The 23,287-nt window shown below is 40.2% G+C and overlaps 2 protein-coding genes across 2 annotated transcripts; both read right to left on the bottom strand.

The window, feature by feature from the left end:
* Window positions 1-467: 467 nt before the first annotated feature.
* On the bottom strand, window positions 468-9,398 carry tafazzin (tafazzin, phospholipid-lysophospholipid transacylase). Its single transcript, XM_083974722.1, has 11 exons — window positions 9,347-9,398; window positions 7,263-7,409; window positions 6,995-7,123; window positions 4,966-5,011; window positions 4,785-4,870; window positions 4,623-4,703; window positions 3,981-4,022; window positions 3,749-3,811; window positions 3,171-3,223; window positions 3,001-3,078; window positions 468-2,698 (listed from the first exon to the last, which is right to left on the bottom strand). Exons 2-11 carry the CDS (start codon window positions 7,369-7,371, stop codon window positions 2,597-2,599), a joined length of 789 nt encoding a protein of 262 aa, XP_083830848.1. The 5' UTR covers window positions 7,372-7,409; window positions 9,347-9,398; the 3' UTR covers window positions 468-2,596.
* Window positions 9,399-11,575: 2,177 nt separating this feature from the next.
* Window positions 11,576-21,352, bottom strand: LOC310988298 (mitochondrial carnitine/acylcarnitine carrier protein). The gene is made up of 9 exons (XM_083974843.1): window positions 21,076-21,352; window positions 18,320-18,412; window positions 17,724-17,851; window positions 16,448-16,538; window positions 15,268-15,385; window positions 15,029-15,101; window positions 14,828-14,937; window positions 12,132-12,253; window positions 11,576-12,019 (listed from the first exon to the last, which is right to left on the bottom strand). The coding sequence occupies exons 1-9, from the start codon at window positions 21,175-21,177 to the stop codon at window positions 11,957-11,959; spliced, it is 900 nt and encodes a 299-aa protein (XP_083830969.1). The 5' UTR covers window positions 21,178-21,352; the 3' UTR covers window positions 11,576-11,956.
* Window positions 21,353-23,287: the final 1,935 nt, after the last annotated feature.

Here is a 23,287-nt window from a genome sequence, read left to right as displayed (position 1 = left end):
TTTTGACACTTTATGTCTTTTTTTTGTCTGTTTTATTTATTTATTTATTTAATTAAATAATTTCTGGTCTCTGTTGTCAGTTTGTGTCAAATCATGCTCATGTGCATCATGTATCCTTTTAGTCATTTTGAGTCTTGTTGTTTGGCATCTATATTTAAAACAGTTTTGTGTCTCTTAAATAGTTTTGTGCCTAGTTTTTCCTCTTTGGATCTTTCCTCATGAGGGATCTCTGCAGAGGATTATTAGCTGCAAATCAGTGACAAAAAATGTAATAGAACTTAAGAAGATAACATTTATAGTTGATGTGTATAATGTACATTTGTTTGTCAGTTTTAGATAGGATCTTGTGTCAAGAGTGGACCGACATGACCAACCAACGGGATGCAGCGCTTTCACCAGGGAAAGGGCAGGCTGTTAAAATTTAGAAAAGTCAAATACTTTATTGGCATTCACTTACAGTAGGAAAAGAGTGGTTATCACAATAAGGCAAAACATTTGTAAGAAAGAAAACAGATCACTTAGCAAAGGCCTTTTCTCCCTTATAAAAGCCATTGATCTCTGGGATAAAATAAGTTATTATACTGTACACATCTGTGATAGCATTCACACATTGAGAGGATCAGCAGAAAACCTTGCATTGTAATAGTTGGGGGAAAAAAAGATATAATCTACAACACTAAGAAATGATTTGAACTGGGGAGGTATACAGAGAGAACAGGGCACATGGTGATGTTAGGGACATACGACTGAGCAGTCAACTGGTTTAAAGCTCTGAGGATCTAATAAAAGCAAAATATAAAATGGTACATTTACCATTGTCATATCCCCACAATCACTTTTGCTGCTATGAAAGTATTGTCCTGACCTTCTCCTGTAGATTACAAAGTATGATTATGTATCAGTCCATATGTACATGCACAGAGGAGCACACTGCATACTAATATTTAGTATTTCAGCAAACATCTCTGTGTTCTCCTAGAAGTGAGGTAACAGTACAATGTTATGCGACCCGTGTCCCCTACAAGAACCTCAGTATTGGACGATTCTGTAAAGCCCTGAATTCTGGTCAGCCACTGTTTTTTTTTTTTTTTTTTTAAATCCAATGCCTTTTTTGTTTAAAAGAAGGATCTTGCATTCTACATTATCTGTGTGTGTTGACTATTGCTAATACAAATTTACATTGCGTGGTTGCCACTCTACACAGTGGCTTTAATTCCAGTTGTGGACTCCAACAATCCTTCATTTGGTTTAAATGAATTCTGCTTTCATGTAGTCTGGAGTTATTGCAGCTTTATGTTACCAAATCTGGCCTTACTGTTCACTTCCCAAAAAAAACTGTATCACATCATGATTAAGTTGGTGTCAATGCTAACCCAACATTTCCAAGTACCGCTGCCCCACATCAAGAGTAGCAAAACATGGTGGGCTTTTATTGTGAAGCAGCCACAAGAAATGACCTACAGTATTCATGGCTGAGGTTAGTACTGACTGTTAGAGCATCAGAAATTAATCTATATGACACTTGTGGTTCCTGGGTGGTTTTAAACGTCTTAGGGAAAACTGGAACAAAATGGAGTGGTGGAGATCTGAAGGTGACCAGCTCCACACCTCTACCTCCACAACTAACCAACTCCACTCACTCTTTCATGATGCTATGTGGAGGAATATTCATGCTGAGTGCAGCATGAAATAAGATGGAAGTTGCTAAAGGTCCATGGTGGTTGTCTTCATTTAAACTTTGTAAACTGATGTACAAGCTGCTTAGTGACCGTTCAGGGACCTCACCCCATGTTATGTTATCATGTACCATGTTATCCAGTAGCTTCAGTTCCATATCATCCCCATCCAGCCTCCTGCATAAAAATCTGATGTTTACACAGCCGTTCTTTTCCCTCTATGTAAGGAATACACTACTTCCTGTAGTGGCACTGAAAGTTAGTTTTAGGCGCAAGTGATGAGGCCAGAATAGTCCATAATTGACGCAACTCGTTGGACCCTCAAATATCTGATGGTACCAGTTACACAACAGCTGACAATCAGCTGGTTAAATTAGTAAAACAATAGTATAATAACAATGACCATTCAAGGGCAATATACTGTAGAAATTGAGATTAGAAGCAACAAACATTCAAAATCTTTCAGTCTGCAGGACCACTTCAGTCACTGGCTGCACAACGATTACACAGCATTGATTGGTAAGAATTCAAGTAACTTATAATTCATCTATTTGCCATCTAAACTGTTAATCCCCTTGTATGGCAGTGAACTGGAAACTACTCCAGCTACTGACTTTGCTAAATCAAGTAAAAACATAAGCCTGCTTTTACACAACGGCTGAATTACAAAGGAGCGAAACTTACAGAATGTCTTAGCCGATTGTTAACACAACACAGCTTAAAAACCAAAATGCTCTTTAGTTTGTTATGACTTGGTGGATCTGACGTGTGGAGCTGTGGGTGCTCCAGCCATGTAAAGGACAAGAATGGATACCAAGAATCGAGGTAAGTCCTGTATCGAAGGTATTACCCTGAGTTGTAGGGTAAAAGATCATCAGTCTGTTTGGCTGTGAGGAGTGTAAAAACAGGACGGCTGGGACTCAGGACTTAGCGGGTAGCTGCCCGTGGAGGGCCTCAGCCTGGGCTTTAAGGCTCCGAAACTCTGCCTGGATGAAATCAGTCAAGGTCTTTCTCATCTCCACCTGAAACAAAAAGTTAGATAAGAAACATGTTAAAGAGCACGTAAATAATCTGCATATGTGGCTCAGCAGAACAAATATTTCTGTGCTACTCAACTGTGGTGCGTGCAATAAACATAATAAATACAGCACAAACTAAAAACACCAGTTCCCAGAGTCCACTGTGACATCTCCAACTGCTTTGTTTTGTCTGAGTAACGTAAGAGATCTGTTATCAAGAGATCATGAACCTGAGACACTTAAACTTCACTATGAAATATGGTTCTCTCTTTATTGTGTGAATGCAAAGTATGTCCTGTCCTCACCTGGCTCTTGTTTTCAGCTCGGAGGGATTCAACGAGGTCCGTCACACTGAATGGTTTCCCCACCAGAACTGTGATTTTCTGAAAGTAGGCCACCAGTTGTAGTTACAGACAAAACACCATGATAAATATGATGTAAGATAATCACAGGAGTTGGGCGTGAGTGTCTCTACCTTGCCAGTCTGAGGAATGTAGGGGGTCACGTTTGGCAGAACATCATTTAAACCTGAGACAAAAGCAGAGCGGAGAAACAGACGGTTGCTTGGTTTTTATATGAAGTAATCAATCACCAGTGATGGACTGTCCTCTCTGCTGACTGCACATGGGTTTCTCCAGTCATTTTCTAAATGGTTTGAAAGGATAAGGTTTCTATAAGGCTGGTGATAATTTTATAATATAATAATTATATGAACATAATCATAATAATATAATATTTTGTTCATATCTTCAAAGGTCAAACACCAATAATGTGTTGTGTGCATCAATACTTTCTGTCTCTGTTTGTGACTCTTGGCACAATCATACTAGTTCTTGGTAGCTTTACCTTTATTAAACATAAATATTTAACAATATTTTGCTTCACAGGTGCATGGGGGCAATTTGTGAAAAAAGACTGATCAAATTCCCTAAAGAAAACCTACTGAAACATGTCATCAGGGAGTAGCTGACACAGTTTTAATAAATAAAGCAGTGAATGCGAGGGTCAGTGTGCTCACATGTGTGCTATGTACTGGTATGGTGGGCTACTCACCCACATGCCAAAGCGGCAGGATAATTGGATTAAGCGAGCACTCTGCTATTAGCCGACCCACACCTACAACACAAAGCAGACATTTTAACGCCGAGCTTCAGTAACAGAATAACTTCAACATTAATACAGTTTCACAGTGCAAAGGGTCAATATACACAATTACAAAAGTAGGTTTTCCTCCACATTCATCTTTCAATCGTCTACTGTACTCTTATGCTTGCGCTGCGCTCACCCCATTTTAATCGTATGAATTCTTCAGTCATGTTGATTTTGCCTGTTAAAACAAGAAAAAAGACAGAAATGAAGTTTCCTCTATGATTAAAACTAAATCAACCAGAATTACTGTCTTGAGCTCGTATGTTTCTGCCAGTCAGCCTAGTTTAAGTTACACACCAACAGAATTATATTAAATAATAACTGTGTGAAATTCTGTGCTCTAGTCCACGTGGACATTTATGTAAAATTTGAAGGTGTTCTGCAGATGTTGATTGATGAATTTCCCTTCGGCGATGAATAAAGTTTCATCTATTTATCTATCTACGTATGTTGCATTCATAAGGCCAAAACAGTGTTTTCTGAGGTCATATCGACCAAATTCTAATCAGTTTGTCCTCAGGTCCAGGTGAATATTATAACCAAAATCTAAGAAACTGAAAGACTGTGTTTAATGAGGTCATAGGTACCTGGACCTTTGGCTTCTAACCAATTCATCAATGAGTCCTGGTAAAGGTTTGTGCCATGTTTGATTAGCACTGCCGAGGTATTACTGACATACTGACGGACAGACAGCCTGGAAACAACATGCCTCTGGCTGTCAGTGGTGTGGAGGAATAAAACGTCACAGAAGACGGTGGGATCAGGAAGGTTAACATACCCTCTGGGAAAATGTGCACCCACTCTCCTCGGTTCAGTTTCTCCAGAACAAAATCCATACCTTTCTGGTAAACGCCATCACCTAAACATCAACACAATGTTGCATTAACACAGACTGTGATACAAAGTTGGGGATGAATTTGAACGACTGTGCGACGCTGACCTCTACAGACGGGAACACACTTTCCACGGCTGAAGAATCTTGAGTGCAGCTCTTTTGTAAAGCAGATGTCCGATGCTGCCGGTGTCCTGTCCAGTCAAAGGATCTTATTATCCAAAAAAAACACACAACCCTATTTTCTACAATTTCTGAGTGAAAGGGGTTTATTAATGATTTAACTCACCAACGCATCTTTCTGAAGGTCCACACATGTCTGAACTTCAGAACACCTGTCGCAAAAAAAGAAAATGAAAAGTATTTATTATGCTGCATACTTTGGATTAGTCCTGGATGATAAATTGATAACAATATATATCGATCGATAGATGTGTGGTGCGATGGGAAAAAAAAACAGGTCAATAAAAAGTTTGATAGAAAAACATTGTTTCCCTTCCTTTTTCATTATAGCCTATCATGTAGCTTAAAGGGATAGCTCAGCTTCTTTGAAGTGGGGTTGTATGAGCTACAAATGGCCATTAAGTATAATATCTGCAGTAGAAAGTTCTCTGCTTCCCCCCACTGAGAAATACCGGCACACACCGAGACACAGACGATTAATCAGCAAACTTACACCGCCTATGAGAAGTCCCGTTTCTAAATAATACACCAGTTCAAGAGTACGATAGAAAGTAAAAATGTACAATGCATCAGCTGGTCAGAAAAAAGTTTGTTTATCTGGAACGAACCAACTCACTCAGCACTACTCTACGTACAGTAAGTAGGCTCTGCGACGCACTGCATCACTCCGCCTAACAGCTGTTTGGATCAGCGGTGTGTGGAAGAGGCGGAGTGATACAGCGCGTTGCAGACTCTGCAGAGCCTGCCTGTGTGGAGGAGTGCTGAGTGAGTTGGTTAGTCCCAGATAAACAAACTTTTTTCCGACCAGATGATGCATTGTAAAGCCCATAGTGATGCTAGGCTGAACCAGGGTGAGTTGATTTTTGCCTACAGTTTGGTTTTGTTGTTTGTCTACATGGTAGCCTAAAAATTTTTTTTTTGAATTTTTTTTTTTTTTTTTGAATTTTTTAAAATATTGTGCAATGTGCATTTGTTAGCCTTTTTTACATACAGAGAGTACAGGTTTTGAAAAGGGTTTAAGTTCACTTTATAATGGAGTATGTTAATTTATAGGCTCCTACAGTATTTGTGTGCAGTTAAATGTTAAAAATGCAGACAAAAAATCGAGAGAATCGGCAATATCGTAGAATCGCAATTTAAATCGAATCGCCATCCCAAAAATTGTAGAAGAATCGAATCGGGAGAAAAGCATATCGTCCCAGCCCTACAAAAAACAATCAAATATCTATGGTACATGACTCGAATCCTTGTGACACACCAGTATAAACAGTATAAACTTTGTGTTTTTGCATGTAATCACTCACCTCAGATAGCCTAACTCTGAAACATCCTGGAAAGACATTAGAGCGCCTGCTCTCCCCGCCACAGAAACAAACACTTTTTCCTTGTTGTGATGATTTCTTTACAAAAATAAACGGTCGAGCAGTGCAGTGCTAATGACCGGAATATCTCCGACCGTGAGTGATAACATGCAAAAAACACAAAGTTTATACTGTTTATACTGTACACTATATGAGTTCAGTGGTGTGTCATAAGGATTCGAGTCATGTACCATAGATATTTGATTGTTTTTTGAGTGTTTGTTGTGGTTGAAAGAATTGCCCCTATGGGTTAGTGTTGTTGCTATCCCAAGTGCCGTCTAGCCATGGTGTAACTCCGGTTTGCCTGCATCAATTTTAGCTGCGTTTTTTGCTCCCCCCAACACTGGGTGACCATCAGGACAATGATTTAGGGGTCAAAAATGACCGGAATTATCCTTTAAAAGTAGGTCATTAAGCAATAGCATAAAACGGCTGGTGCTTAAATTTTTTTTTTTTTGATAATTATCGATAATTACCAGCCCTACTTCAGATCAGATGTTCACAATATTTTATTAATTACAGTACATATGTAAGTAGGCTGTGTATTTACTATTTACTATTATTAGTGTCTGTGGGCATGCAGGTGTCGCATGTGGGTATATGCTGATCTGGAGTCAGTTTGGCAGGATTTGGGTATAAACATTTGTCATTCAAAATATGAATCTTTATGCAGAAGCATTATTCATATAAGCCTAATTCCACTGGAAAACCGCAGACCTGGCAACCCTGAATGAAAGGATGGTGTGCTTCAGATTGTGTGACTGTCCTCCTTACCCCAGATGTGCGGGTCATCCATACAGGACTGGTGATTGGAGAGCGTGATGAGGGGCGTGTCAGATGGTCTATGGTCAATCAGGTTGAACAAAACCTCGTTGTTGTGGACCGTCAAACAGTTCATGTACTCTGAATATGGAGGGAGAGCAGAAAAACCACAAGGAGTAAGATGAGAAAATAATTTAAAAACCTGAGTTGGAAAGTAGTAACTTACTGTTGTGTGTGTGTTTGTGTGTGTCAGTGTGCACATGTGTAAAATCCAACTCACTGGTCCAGAAGTAGGAATAGGAGCCCACCATGCCCATGATCAGTGAGCTGGAGATCCTCCATGACAAGGCAGGGCATTGTGGGAACGGCCATCTGACGTCCAGGGGCATCACAGCTCTCCACAGACACTACATCCACCCACATTAACCTGACACAGCACAGAGATAGTGACAAATGACCAGAGGAAAACTTCACACAAGTTGAAGTTGTTCTGTTTTTATGAGAACATGAAATTTTAAAAGAAGTTTAAAATGTAGCTTTGTGCTAAACTGGACCCAGTTCACTCAGCACTCAGTTTGTGTGTATTTTATCTTCTTTGTACTTTGTGTCTCTGACTCTCTGTAGTTGTTTGCATCCATATTTCAACATGCTTTTCATTCAATATGTTCACTTCTTAAAGCAGAAGTAAGCGATCCGGTCGTTTTCGCTAATGCTGCGCTCCAGGCAGGCTTTTGAAACCATAAATTACAGCTTCAAGTCACAACTTACGACTTTGTAGCGTTCCAGGCAACCCACTCGTGTTTTTCCAACCTGTTTTACCTGTGAAAGTCACTATAACGGCCACTCGTAACTTCAGACCCATGAACTCGCACCAGATCGAACTGGTACGACTTCACAGGTCGGAAAAACACGAGTTACGAGTTGCCTTGAACGCACCATAACAGTCCTCGTCCCTACGTCACCACATTCACGCGCATCCCTTGGCTGCACACAGCCCTGCATGCCGTTCTCTCTCCTCATTGGATAAAACTTGTAGGATACGATAAATGTTTTCTCCTCGGCTCAGAGCAGAGCAGAGGGACTGACAGACCCGTGTTTCGGTCCAAACACTCTATGTAAGTGATTGCTGTCGGAAGATATAACTATTTAAGACTTATATTAACACAAAAACATCGCTTACTTCTGCTTTAAGGTAACTTCATGTTCTGTCAGTGCTTCAGTAGGATGTTGTTTCAGACTAATATTCTATAGATGTGAACAATACGACAATGAATTTACCTAACAACTATTCATTACTATTTCTCTTACTTACCTTTGAATACGTTAATTTTTTTTCAGACAACCACTTAACTTAAGTAAGAAAAAAAAAGGCTGTACTCATTTCACTTACAGTGACATGCAAAAGTTTGGGCACCCCTGGTCAAAATGTCTGTTAATGTACAGTTCAGCAAGGGGAAGATGAAATGATCTCCAAAAGGCAGAAAGTTAAACATGCACTCTTTTACAATATTTTAAACAATATATTTTTATTTTGTATTTTAATCTTTTGCCTTTTCAAAATGACAGAAAAGGAAAAGGAGGACCCACAGCAAAGGTTTGGGCCACCCAGCATAGCTAGTAGGCCTCCCTTTGGAAACTATCACAGTGTGTTTAGTAAATATCTTGTCTGATACCTTGGTTTAAGTTATCTGAGAGCTCAAGTCTCCTGGGTTTCCCATTCTTTTGCAGGCTGCTGCTTTGTTTAAAATATTGCAAAATAGTGTTTCATGTTTAACTTTCATCACTTCATCTTCCACTTGCTTAACTGTTCACATTTAACAGAAATTTTAACCAGGGGTGCCCAAACTTTTGCATGTCACTGTAAGTATTGGAGCAGTTTACCTCTGGTCAAGACTGGGCAGCATGTGAGAATAGCATCACCTGAATCTCTTATTGTGAAACAGCATTTAACTGGTTGTTAACGTTTCACCCCAGTCAGTGCCTCAGGTCAAAATATTAAGAGTTATGTACAGCAGCTAGCTGACGTTAGCCGGTTAGCCAACCTCCACTGGGCTCGGAGAGAGACATACGAGTTCATTTGTGGTGGAATAAAATCACAGACCGTTTTATGAACATGTGAGCAGCCGTTTTTAGCTTCACCGAGTCTCAGCAGCTGCACCCACAGTCATTGAACAGCTATCTGCCTGTCTCTGTGCTCCCTGTGCTCGAGTCAAACTAGCCAACAAACACCTCTACTTCTACACACTTGAGCGTGTTTTAACAAGCACACAACATGTCGTGTAGCCCTCCGAGCCCCGGTTCATACACTCAAACACGACAATAACTGGGGAGCTCAATAAAACATCACGGGGGGGAAACATTTACCTCAACTTCACCTTCCTCCTGCTGACAGCCTGGTGGTCAACGGCACCCGGACTGAAAGCCCCGCACCGCACGGAATTGTGGGTATTGCAGTCTTCCTGTAGCCTACATGTACATTGTCCTCAGACTTCATTATCTTCAGACGCTTGTCTCAGTGAAGCGTCCCTTTGCTTTTCACTTTATTATTAGGAGCTAAACCCAATGACGGTACTGAAGGTCATATTTAGTCCTCAACCCGCTGAGTATTGGTGAGTGTGGACCTATGGGTAATGTAGGCTGTGAACTAGGCCAAAGGTGAAGTGCCTCTGATGTGTAAAGCTGCTGCTCCTCTTTTTAACTTTGCCTTTGAGGAGAATGTGGTGGTGGCCTCGTGTTTCAGAGAACTACTAGGCCTACTACAATTTTCCTTGTGCATGCGACCTAAAAAACCAGATGAAACGGGGTACAGTGAACGCAGCCCGGGGCCTGCCCTGCCCTGGTCGCTATGGTGTCGTAGCGCCCTCTTGTGGCCCATATGTGCAACTGCGGAAAGTCCCTCGTTTATTTTCATGTTTAGTTCTTACAGTTTGTTTGTTTTTTTATTTTTTATTTTTTGCCAATACTAAGAGTGTAAAACTAGTGCTTTTGGCACAGTTTTTGAAACTACTCATGTAGCCGATCTATTGACCAGATATGCTGAACCATAAGCACATCTACACTGAGTGACTTCTAGAACTTTGTGAATGGCTTCACACGGTTACACTACACACATCACTCAAAACTACAAGCCCGTGTGTGCTGTTTGCTAAACACTGCCACAGAAATACACACTCAAAACACCTGTAACCAATGAGATTACTTGAAAATCTAAACCTTTACTAAATAGGATTCAGTTTGCTCTTTGGTTTGCATAACAATGGAAGCCAGCATTGGATAAAGAGATCAGAGGCTTGTGTGGTTTGTGTAAGAGGAGGACAAGGAAGAGGAGAAGGAGGAGGACGAGAAGAAGGACCAAGAGGAGGACAAAGAGGACAAGGAGTGGCAAGAGGACGAAATAGGAGAATATGTCACAGATATCCAGACTCCAACTCTTACAGTTTTTTTTTTCAATTGCTAACACACTAATATGACATGCATAGCAAAAATATTTCACAAATAAGTCTTCAAAACATAAAACACAATTTTCTGCTTTACACACATTTTGCAATTCAAAACCTGGCCAAACACCTCAATGTTTCATTGATTGTTACCACTTCATCAGGAAGGAAACAAGGCCACAGGTGAGCTTTTTTTTATTTGATTTTTTTTTACAACAGCAATGGAAGACTTTGCAGAGAGGGGAAGAGAAAAGGGGAGGGTGAGAATGAGAGAGGGAGGGAGAGGGAGAGTTTTTCAGCAATTTTCCTTTTCAGTTTACTGTTTAGTGAGCATATTTTTGTTCATTCCAATGTATATCTGCTGTGCATATGTTGCACTGACTTGTTTGGTGTTTGTTTGGTTCGGTGATAAAAAATAAATGTGAACAATCTGAAGAATTCTCTACAATTTGAACTATTTTACAGTAGTATTACGGCAAAGCATACTAAAGATGAGAAGGCTTTTCATTATGCCAAACAGTGTGTAGTTATATGGGTAATATGAATGAAATGTGTGCCATTTTGGTGCAAAAGTTTTGATTTTGATCATGCTATGTGTAGTTTTGGTTGCAGTGCTTCATTTTGCAGGATATATGCGGTGTTTGGGTGTGTGGTTTTGTGAATTGTGTTAAGAATTTCGATAAAGCCAGCCTAGTTTGCAAAATAGTGTTTTGGCAATTTGGCAAAAAAAACTGTATTTACAGCATGCTACAAATACAAATGCAGGTGCAGGCAGGTGTATACTGATTTGCTATATGTGTGTGAAGTTGTGATGGAAAAAATTTGGTACTTTGTGTGTAGTTTTAAAAACTCTTGTTTACCGAAAGTAAAAAACTGTAATATTTGTGGCTGTGTCCTGTAGCCTTTAGCCAGTAAACACTTACCCTATCGTGGACACTGGTACTGTACGTGCTATGGCACTGGTCTTAATAAACTCAATAATATTACTCCCACAAGAGGACTCAGTGATTTGTTAACAGTGAGCACACAATTTATAGTGCAAATTCAAAACTCTTTATTCAAACACTTAATTCACAAAGCTTTATAAAACTCCCCCCCATGCCTGTACACAGGCCAAACAACCCCACTCACCCCCAGATTTATTCACAGTGACTTTTGTCAGTGCTTATAGATCAAAAATATATTCAAATCCATCTTAAACTTAAGAGGTTAAATTGACTATCTGACATTTTACAAATATCATAAATAGTTATCTTTCTTAAAAAAAGAAAAGATTTTGCCAAAAATATGAACAAATACACTATATCTCAAAATCATACATTAATAAATGTGCATATTCATTATCATAAAACTGCTCACAAAAAGTGAGTATATCATCATGGTTGCAAAGGGTTACAATTAAAGTAATTAATTTGTAAAATTAAATGTAAAAATACATTTAAGAATACAAAGAACAGACACAACTCAGAGGAGAGCTTTGTCTCAGGAAGAGAGGCTGGTCCAGACTGGTGGCCGCTTCCACACAAACTGGCTTATCTCACCAATTGGGCGCGAGCATGTTTAATCCCTTTAGTGCCACCTCAAACCCCAGAAAACAGGCCTGAGACAGAAAGAGGAACGAGTCAGGAACAAGGTATTCAGTTAAGAAAAAAAAAGATGGTGTTGGTGTGTAGAAATACAAGAATAGAGTACAAGTATAATATGAGTCTTACCGCGTTGGCAGGAAAGGCTCTTAGAAAGACAGCGTTAAATCCTTTATAGAGGGCTCTAGGTCCTTCTTCTCGAAGCAGCGTTCTCAGAACGTCCACTAGACCTCTGTACTTCCCATCTGCAGCTACACAAATACACAGTCGTCAAACACACACAGAATATAGAATGATATAATATGATTGATTCATTCATTGCTGTTTAGTTTCATTTGTGTGGTGCCAAATTATAACAATGTAAGGCCAAGACCTAGACTGGCTAGAAAGTGAATGAGTCTACTTCTTAACCTGTTGACCGGCTCCTAAGATAATGAAGGCATCTGCCAAAACAAAATCCTCCCTACACTGTAAAATGTAATTTTGATCCTTACTCAAATAACTGATGTCTGCTTCATTTGTTGACCATCCTGGCTTACACTTAGGCTGTATTCGAAACCGCATACTATACTGCTAGTACGTACTGATTTGGCCAAAATGTAGTATGTAGTATGCAGTATGCGAACAAAAGCAAAATCTGCAGTATGCGAAAAGTTCCCGGATGTCGTACTGATTCGGAAAATATCTCCAGTATGCATCTGACCAGTCTACATCGCCTACTGTATCCCACAATGCAATGCTCCCCTGACGTCTAACCGTAACCAGAGCGTAACCAAAGACGGTAGTGTAGCCGTGTACCGTAACTATAGTTTAATAAAATAAAACTTAATGCAGACTGATCGGTTCATTGTAAAATATTTATTTATTTTTTGTAAATGTGGTGATTTCTGTACGTAACGTCAGGCTCCAGAGCCCCGAGGCAGCGCTGCTCTCTGTCCAATACACACAAAAAGCTTCACTTTACATTCAAACAAACTAATGCTACTGCCACAATTGAGATTTCATCAATGAGACCGACATTTATCTCCTTAAAATAATTTAACCAGCCGGTGGTAAACCTTTAAAAACCTACGGGTAAGTTAATTAGCGACCGTTTTCTCCTCCGGAATGACGTCGTAGTGCTGGCCGGCCGAGCAGCTCTGCAGACCGGCTGCTGCCTCTGTGATGTCCCGGTCGCTGCGGAGCTTCACTTCTCCGAAACACATCGGATCAAACTTTTAAACAGCCGTCATTTGGATAAACTGGCCGTATATTTGGGGTCTTAACAGTTACTTTCTCGCATGAAAAAATATTAAAACTTAATGAAGTTACATAATTACAGCGCTAGAGCTAGAAATAAAACAGCTTTTAGCCTGTTTACAGCTACTGCTACCGGTTGCCATGAAATGCATTCTGGGAAACTCGTATACTGCATACTGCGATGATAACGGCGTCGGTCTGCTCAAGTAGCATACTGAATCCCACATTCAGTATGCTGTATACAGTACATATAACGCAGTATGTAGTAGGCAGTACGGTAGTATGCGGTTTCGAAAACAGCCTTAGTTCATACAACGTAATAAACTTAAGGACGACCAGCAGAGGTCACTACTGAGTTTGGCAGATCAGCCTTCTCTGTCAGAGCCACTAATTATTGGAACTCAGTACCAAACGAGATCAGAGACATTAGTACATTTACTGGTTTTAAATCTAAGATAAAATCATGGCTTAAATCTACTCAATCATGCACCCACCAGCTATAAATTCAAACATTAGCTCACTATCTTGCAATCTTTTTAGTGTTGTATCTTAACATTGTTTTGTTGTGTCTTACATTGCATTTTATTCTTGCTGTTGTGTTGTGTTGTATTGTGTTTGTTGTATTGTGTGTACTTTGTTATTGTTGTTGTTTGCTTGTGTGATGATGTTTTTGTATTTGTATGTGCTTGTCTGTGTTAGATTCATGTTATTTGTTCCTGCCCAGGGACTACAGATGAAATTTAGCAGGTAGCTAATTCTGGTACGGCTGAGAGCCGTGCACTGTCCCTGTTAAATAAACAAATAAATGAAATGAAATAAAATAATAATAATAATAATAATAATAATTTATTGGATTTTTATAGAGCTTTTCAGGGACCCAAAGCCGCTTACAAAAAGACAAGAGAAGGGTAATGGCAGACGAGGGGGACAGACAGAAGACAACACAAGCAGACAGGTACAACAGTAGTTGGAGGTGAAAAGTATGATTAAAGAGCAGAGGGGGCTGATGGGAAGGGAGGAGGGGGTAGATGAGGAGGGATTGGGAGGAGAGTATGGAGGGAAAAGGGGTGAGGCCAGGTGGTTAGGTAGGGGATAGGGGAGTGTGGGAGAGTCGCCAACAGGTTGGGGGAGGGAGTTGATTGAACTTTATGATGAGGAAAGTAATTAAACTTATCAGGCAATAGTAACCTTTACTGAAAAGTAAGAGTGAGGATTAACCATCCTCAGAAAGATGGTGGTAATGCACCTCTAAAGCAGAAAAAAGAAGAAGAACCATCCTCCAGAGAAACTCAACAAAAAACTGAGTTTGAATTGGCAGCATTTGGCTAGTGCACTTTCTACATTAGACATGGTGCAATATTGGATACCCTTAATTAATCTCAATTATGTTTTAATATACACAATTATAATAAAGTATTTGAATTTGAATTCAATTTACCTGTCTGGCATGAGATGGCTAAACACAGTTCTTTTCAACTTAAACAACTTAAACAAATGATCTACTTGACTTGGAATTTTTAATTAAAGTCACCAAATTATTTTTTTCAGTGTATATAATACGTGATCCAGATTTCTCTGGCTCTAACCTGTCTGAAAGTTGGATTTGAGGACATCTGGAGGAAGAGCAATTGTCCAGTTTAATATTCCTGCCACACCACCGGCTAGGATGATGTTGGGAGTGCTGATCTGAGACACACTAAAACACATGAACACATGGAGAAGCACATAAAATCAAGGTGAAAGATCTTTGTACTTGTGCTTTATAAAGGTTTTCCGTGGTTACTCACCTCTGACCTTCAGGTGTCAGGAAGTTTTTGAGGTATTCGTATGTCAGGAAATACAGACCATTAGAAGGCACATCTAGCAGATAGAGAGAGGAGGGGGGAAAACAATCATGTGAGGCTGTAAATCCATGCTGCCCTTTGGATTCAGCAATCACACCTGTAAACTGCTTTGTTCTTACCTCTTCTGTTTGAGGTCACACACACACACAGAGACACACACGCCAAACCACAGATAAGTGTACCTCTGATGAGAGTAAGCACAGTCCCTTTGTAGACACTGCGGATGCCCTGCTCCTTATACAACCTGACCGCACAGTCAAGTGGACCTGCATACTTTGATTTGCCACTGCTGGCCTGCACCTGAAAAAACACACACATTTAAATTATTATACATAAGCTGAAACCTGCAATAGAAGAAACACTGACTTACAATCACATTTTAAAGGGATAGTTCAACATTTTGGCAAATTGGCCCATTGGCATAATCCCTATAGTCCTAGTAGTAGGTTCGTTACCTTTAATTGTCGGTGCAAGCTGTTTTTAGAACGGCGGAGCAGAGACGTGAGCTGTTCAGAGCAACGCTACGGAGACTCATGGGATTTCTTGGTTTCCTTCATTAAACTCATCAAATACACAACCCAGCAACTCCAAAACGCTCTGGTGGACAAGTTGTGACCTGCACTTTCACCACACTATGAGATAATAACGTAATGTTACGAGACAAAGTTGTTTTTGAGGTAAATGCAGAGACTGCTTGCCGAAAAACTACCCCTGACAGGAACGCGCATCAGCGATTTTGCATGAATTTACCTCGAAAACAACTCCGCCTCGTAAAGTTCTGTTATTATCTCATAGCGTGGTGAATGTGCAGGTCACAACTTGTCCACCACAGCATTTTGGAGTTGTTGGATTGTGTATTTGATGAGTTTGATGAGGGAAACCAAGAAATCCCATGAGCCTCCGTAGCGTAGCTCTGAGCAGCTCACGGCTCTGCTCTGTCGTTCTAAAAATAGCTTGCATCGACAATTAAAGGTAACGAACCTGCTCCTAGGACTATAGGGATTATGTCAATGGGCCAATTTGCCAAAATGTTGAACTATCCCTTTAAGCTGATATGTCAGATCTACTCCTGAATTTAAGTCAAGCATTCCTTCTCTTTTAGCTCTGTGTTTGGTCTCCACCTACACTGCAAGGAGATATGTGCCTCTCTAGCTGCTAAATGCATTGGAATCAAACAGTTCCCAGACTCAATTAGTAAATAAACGCCATGTGAAGAAAGAAAAAACAATCTCAGATATACAATAAATCGCACATGCATGTATACATGTGCATTATGTCTTGAATAATCATAAAAACCACAAAGATGAAGTGGAAAGTATACGCATAATGTGGTGATGATGCATGCCCACACTAACACCTTACCTGCAGTAAACACTTGATCCTCTCTCCTGGAGCCACGATCACTGTAGTGAAGACCCCTGCCAGACAGCCAGACAGGAAGATTTGAGTGTGTCTGCACAGAGTAAAACAGGAAAGAGTGTGTTTATGAGATAGAGTCGGTGATAATTCTCTATCACTTGACTCACTGTTTATATAAGAACAGGGATTAGAGGAGCTTTGCTATTTGCACCATTGTGCCTGTAGTAATCTTTATGATACTCTATAGCACGCTGACTCACATCTCCAGAGACCATATTATTTCAAGTTGTCAGGTTTATCAGGTGTGATATTCACTAAGTTGGTGAACTGGCATGCTAATATTTATTAGCCATTCAACACTTACTGTAACACAGAGGAACTGTGAGTGATGGACTACTTGGTTTTACTTGGAACTAGGCCACAAGTTCCAAGTATTACTTGGTATTACTTGGAACTAAGCCACAAAACAAACTGCTGAATAAATAGAATTGTAACCTGATATAGATGCCAGTTGAAAAGTCCACTGGGGTTTTATCACAGCCATTATTGTGCAATGTGTAATGAATGTCATGGCAATCCATCCAGTGGCTGTTGAGATATCTCACTCATGAGCCTCATTGGTGATTAGATATTAGACTGAGGAAAAATCACCACCATCACAGGGATTAATTCATCATCTGGGCTGAATGTATGTACAGTATTTACAAAATGTCACAGCAATCACACAGTATCTCAATCTGGGCCACAAGTAGTGGTCATTCCATGGCTGATTTTAAAAAAATGTGTGATGCTGATGAATTTGGCGTGCGAGTGAATAACTTTCAAAGTGTAAGACATAAGAGAAGACACATGGACGTGGGGCGTCTCCAGCGGAGGGAAGGAGGGACAAGTGCTGCAGTGCTGCTGCTCATATCCAGTGTGGTTTTGAGAAACACCAGGACAAGAGCTAGAGATAGAATAGACCCGTGGTCTCCAGCACGTGTGAGGTGGCTACATACTGTACATAAGGTATATATAGAGAGGCTGATGGGGGTCAGAATGAAAGGAGCTAACAACAACAGGATTGGTGGGAGGCAGCAGGGTAACATGAGGAAGAGGGTGTAAAGGGGGTGTGTTGCTGCAAGTAAGCGAATGGTAGCAGTGGGAGGGTGGTGGGGGGGGGGTTGGGGAACAGAGACATGGCTATATATAGAGCTCATATTCCAGGTATTGCAAAGACACTCTCAAGCAAACAACCTTGCGTGTGTGTGTCTGTGTGTGTGTGTGTGCGTTAACTAACGTCAGGGGTTTGTCAGGATCTGTCTGCTGCAGCTGCTTCCCCAGACCAAAACCAAAGAAACTGATGGCCATCATAGGGGCCACGCCCGCCAAGGGAGCACCCATGCCTTTATAGAGGCCAAGGATACCCTGTGACCACACAAACACACAGAGGAAAAACTGTTACAAGTACTTGTATCCATGTTACAACTTTCAATAATTACTTTTCAATCACAACCAACAGTTTTTATGGATGTTTTTAATTTTCGCATGGAAAACACCTGTTTGGAAAGGGTAGAAAAAAAGATATAGGCTATATCAAAATATTGTAAAAAAAAAAAAAAAAAAACTTTTGGTATGTCAATAAAAAAACGTATTTTGGTGAGTGATGTGTGAAACATGTTGGACTGGTTTGGATGAAGGAAATGTAAACTTTCAAAAATGTCTCCTGCTATCTGTCTCTTCATTGGAACGTCATCTGTTTGTACTTTTTTTCTGCGGCAGTTTAATGGCAACAACTGGAAAATTTACTTTATTGGAGTTTAAGAGTCAGTGGTGTGAATGTGGAAATGACCTCTGTAACTGTGTGTGTGTGTGTCCGTGTGTTTGTTTATTGACCTCTTTGGACACGGTCTTGCGGAAGCAGTCATATGTTCCTGTGTAGAGGACATACTGGGTGCAGGAGGCTTTGGGCTGCGTCTGAAGTCTCACCTGCAAAACAAAGTGTAATTGAAAAGCTGCAGTAGGCTTACACATGCATAGACAGATGCATGCATGTACACACACACACACACACACACACACACACACACACACACACACACACACACACACACACACACACACACACACACACACATCCTTGTAATGCTATCTTTGTGAGGACACTCGTTGACATAATGTATTACCTAGCCCCTTACCCTAAACTTAACCATCCAAAACAAATGCCTAACCGTAACCATTCTTAACCTAATATAAACCTAATTATAACCTAAAGTCTTAAAGGGACAACCAGGAGTTTTGGAAAAGCGAAGCGTTTTCACACTACATTTATGAGCCTCCGCGCACCGTGAAATTCTTTGACCGGCGCAAGACAGACTCATGTTTTCATTCATCAAGAATTAAAGTCAGAGGTTCAAAGACGATCACATACCGTCGTAGTCCCGACCATAAATGGCGATTCGGCGGCGTTATTCTCATGACTCGCCGCAAAACCGAAAGTAAGGAAACGCTGGTCGGCTCGACCAGCATTTTCGCCACCACTAATAATAACAAAATAACGATAGAGACAAAACAATATATTTATCGAAAATGGGCCCATTAACAAGTTTGGGTAACGTAGATTCATCCACATTAATATGAGACTTTTTTATTGTCGCGGAATTTTTCGCTCTGCCGATGGAGAAACTCCTCGTTGTCCCTTTAACCCAAGTCTTAACCCTCAAACAGCCCTTGGAAAAAGTGAGGACCGGCCAAAATGTCCTCACTATGTTGGTTAAAAACGGTCCTCACAACGTCGTAAGTACAAGAACACACACACACACACACACACACACACACACACACACACACACACACACACCTCTGACCATGCATTTTGGAAAGGAGGATTGTTAAAAGAGCAGTACATGATAAGGGAAACACCCATCAATGTCAGATCACTGATAAACAGTGGCGGGTAATTTGTGCTGTGTGTGTCTGACAGCTACTGTAGGAATCCAGTATGACTTACCCACATTCTGGCATTTAGTTAAATTACTCATACATAGAGTGCACAATTAACAGCTTAACAAATGGCTACTGTAAAATGCACCACCGGAAATATTGATGTCTGTATGTATACTGTTAATCAGAGAGTGTCATTGTGATAAAGATCTAATTTACAAGTGAGTCATTTGCAGAAAAATGAAATAGATTAAAAGAAATACATATTTTCAGTGATTTAAATATACATGCAGATATGTATTCATACAATCAAACCAACATGTTTTATATGAACAGCTATCAGAGGGCATATTTAGATGTATTTCTGTGTGGTGTATGGGGCAGCATCAACTACTTAGCCACACTGACAGCTTTTAAGGCTTGTATAAAGATGAATAAAAACATTTTTTTTTTAATTATTTTGGCATAAATTTTCACTGAGTACTTACTCATTTAGATATTTTGCATCTAGGAAGGAACCAGAAGGAACCTTTACTCTTGGGATGTCAGTGTCAGCGTGTCAGTGTTGGCCTCTTGCAAGAGCCAGACAACAGTCAGTGTTCGAGTAAAAGAGGTGGAAAGTTTAGCTATGAATAGAAAGTTGTAGCAATAAACCCCCATCCCCCTTAAAACGTTTCCTCTCACCTCTCTGTCCTCCACCTGCATTAAAATACCAAGTAAAGTTAGTTTGGTAAGAACTGATCTCTGCACTGAGTCCTGCTCAGAGACACCTCAGCAGGACAGATGAACCTGAAGCCTCCAGCTGACAGTCTCTTTTATTGAGCTGAAATGTTTATTTGATTGAAAATAAAAATCTGAAAATGCACTTTTTTGGCAGATACATTATGAAAATCAGCAAACTGTCTCTGGTTCCATCTTCTTAAATAAAAAGATTTAATGTGAAAACTGCAACTGATGGATTCATTCAAGTAGCTTTATAAGGGGAACTTCCCTAACTTAACTAGTGTAAGATTTTACTCTCTATTTTATATGCTATAGGCCGTTATGTGTAAACTGTAGGCTATATCTTTCTGCTTGGACAAAACTGAATCATTTACGTCTATTTATTAATTAAGACAATGGTTGATATGTAGTGCAATTAAATAAAATCAAAGACTAGAAGTTTACTGAAGGGTCCCTCCTCTGCAAAATTAAATACTCAACTGAACACCTGCACAAAAATGTACATAATACATTTTCTGTGAATCTCTCTTTTGTTTAAATGCTGTGCAATTCAATGATGGGTAGCCTATCAAAAGGTGATGGATTTGCAGTGAACGTTTTTCTGACATTGTGATCTCTTTTCTTTAATTAGGCCTATCTGATTATAAATAAAATGTAAATTAAGAAATAGTATGACACGGCACACACAACTCAAAAGCCTCATTTCCTGTCTGTCTTAGAGCAGCCAGACGGCCTTGGTGACATTGTAAGCTGATTTATCAATAATCCCCTTTACACCTTCATCTGATCACTGACTTTTTCCATGTGAACCAAGCTAAGTCAGAGTGAAATCTACAAGAACTACAAGAGACAGAGCATGGGATTGGGACCATAAACTATATAAATTATAATGACACCCTAGTTACAATAGTTAGTTACCGGTAGTTAATAGTTACACTGAAACATTCTAGACGATTTAAAGCGCTTTTTGTCCAGCCGTCAGTCACCTTGATGGTGTCCAGCGGGTGTCCGGCCAGCAGCAGACAGGCTCCGCCGGCCCCCCCGGCCACGAAGTTCTTCAGCGGAGAAACTCTTGGCTCGTCCCCCATCCTCTCCCCGCATGGCAGGAGCAGACAACCCGGACCACAGACCTCTTCACACGGCTCCCGACAGCCCGCTCTCGCCGCCGCTGCGCCGTCCTGTCTTACTGACTGTGGGGGCGGTGAGACATGAGCTGAGCTGTCTAACCGCAGTAGTAACGGACTGTTTGACGGCTGCCACGTACAGGGCGGATCTGGACTTTGCCTCCAGAGCCAAGAGGCGGCTCTGAGCCACTTTTCCCGTCAACGCTTTCATTTACACTTTTAATTTGACTATAAAACTCCCTAGCCTACTTCATGACGCCTCATACAGGCGCTCAGGATGCGTCTGTCGTTTCATACCTAACTTAGTGCCTATATATAATTATACTAGTATATTCCCTTAACTATCGCCCTGAACAGACAAACAGCGGCCTCTGGCGGTGATACACTAGGCCGCAGCCAGGGGTACTTCGGACGATCTGCAGCATATTATTATGACCAACGATTACAGATGATTGTTTGAGTTTGAGTTTGAGTTTATTTCGATCAGCAAAAATAAATAAATAAATAGAACCACAAAAAACAAACAAAAAAAACAGGCCCTACTGTACAACAGGCTACTACCATTTTAGAACCAATAGGAGTTACCCCTTTCTTGCGTTGTATGGCCAGCTTATATTTTGCCTCAATGCACAGAAAGACAGAGGTAACTCTGAAATAAGGGTAAAATGTTAAGTTTGAGTTAAATATTTTTACACAGCTAGAATACTACTCGCAAAAGCAAGGATCTGACCAATTTTCAGAATCTTAAATTCAATACAGTTGACTGGACAACAAAAATACTTTAAACAAATTTTTCTCAGAACTGCACTCGGAGGAGTTACCCCTTTCTTCCGTTGTAGGGCAGTACACATCCCTCTAAAAGCAGGGCTGCATGGCTGATCGAAAGGGTCAGGGCTGAAGCTACAAGCTTATGATGCCCTAACCTTTACACCATACAATAATATACAGTACCTTTACATAAACAAACAAGCATACATGCCATCTACACACATATACACACACCTACATGTACATACTCAGCAAATACCAAGCAAAAAATAGACATTTAACATTTGTCAAATGTTTGGCGACACCTAGTGGCCATACGGATTATGACAGGGGCCAATGCATCAAAATTGGCAAGTCTCAAGCCGCAGTGATCACATTGTTTACTTAGCATCGATCGGGGTGTAACCATGAGAGAAATATTGTATAATGTTGCGCAAATTTTTCTGAGTACTTTTAGTGATGGTGAGATAAAACTTCATCATGAACTGAGCCGTGGTTTGAGAAATAATGAATTCCTTATTGCTTCATTTAAACAGAGCGACGTCTCTTGAACACAATGTAAAACAGGCAAATACAATTTTTTGTGTACTTGGAAAGTCTCAGTAAAGGTTTTAGTAACTACTGCTGCTGCATAAACATCTGCACTTGAAATAGTGCAATACATAATAATAACATAATAGCCTATCTATAATAATGTTGCACCACTATGCTCAAATAAAATCTATCAAAGAGTACTCATTTTCCTCAGGGAATCATCAGCAGTATAAGCCTACTGTAATGTATGTTACTGGGACATGTTTAAGGAGAATAGAGTCCTTTCCTGTTTTTGATTATCGTTTCCTTGGACTCAGCACCTGCATTTCTGGATGTGCGCAAGCCTTCTTTTGTTCACATGTTTAAGGACACAATATCAGTGGGTTGAAAAACCATATGGTTTCTCAGACTTGAGGACCTGGAGCCTTTTTGCAACTGTTGTAGCTCATCAGGGTTGCATGTGTTGCATGCCCATATGCTGTGAGATTGACAAACTCACCCCTTACTGCTGCTGCTGCTGTGGACTTTATGCTTGCCTTTTTTATTTATTTGTTTTAGCCTACTAGATTTTTTTAAAACTTGTTTTTCTACTGTGATTATTTTGATCTTTATCAATTTGTGAAACCATGTGTTTGACAATAAATTAACCTTGACAAAAATGATAATAAGTTCTTTACTCCGGTACCACAGACAATTTACATTTGCAACAACCTTGAAAACAGAAATGTAGCGTGATGTAATGTGGAAATTATTCGGTGTCCGAACACTTGTC

This window comes from Trachurus trachurus, assembly GCF_905171665.1.
Source record: "Trachurus trachurus genome assembly, chromosome: 7".
Taxonomy (NCBI): Eukaryota; Metazoa; Chordata; class Actinopteri; order Carangiformes; family Carangidae; genus Trachurus; species Trachurus trachurus.
Note: the sequence above shows the minus strand (reverse complement) of the source record. Positions and strands in the feature narration are given on the sequence as shown.

What these genes read in the sequence shown, in the direction of transcription:
- tafazzin (XM_083974722.1), bottom strand. Translation starts at nt 7,371, where the DNA reads ATGCCCCTGGACGTCAGATGGCCGTTCCCACAATGCCCTGCCTTGTCA. An exon ending in GGATGACCCGCACATCTGGG is followed by an intron (nt 5,012 to 6,994) that starts GTAAGGAGGACA and finishes TTTTTGCGACAG; the next exon opens with GTGTTCTGAAGTTCAGACAT. An exon ending in ACATTCCTCAGACTGGCAAG is followed by an intron (nt 3,079 to 3,170) that starts GTAGAGACACTC and finishes GCCTACTTTCAG; the next exon opens with AAAATCACAGTTCTGGTGGG.
- LOC310988298 (XM_083974843.1), bottom strand. Translation starts at nt 21,177, where the DNA reads ATGGGGGACGAGCCAAGAGTTTCTCCGCTGAAGAACTTCGTGGCCGGG. An exon ending in GATCCTGACAAACCCCTGAC is followed by an intron (nt 16,539 to 17,723) that starts GTTAGTTAACGC and finishes TACTCTGTGCAG; the next exon opens with ACACACTCAAATCTTCCTGT. An exon ending in CTGACACCTGAAGGTCAGAG is followed by an intron (nt 14,938 to 15,028) that starts GTGAGTAACCAC and finishes CATGTGTTTTAG; the next exon opens with TGTGTCTCAGATCAGCACTC.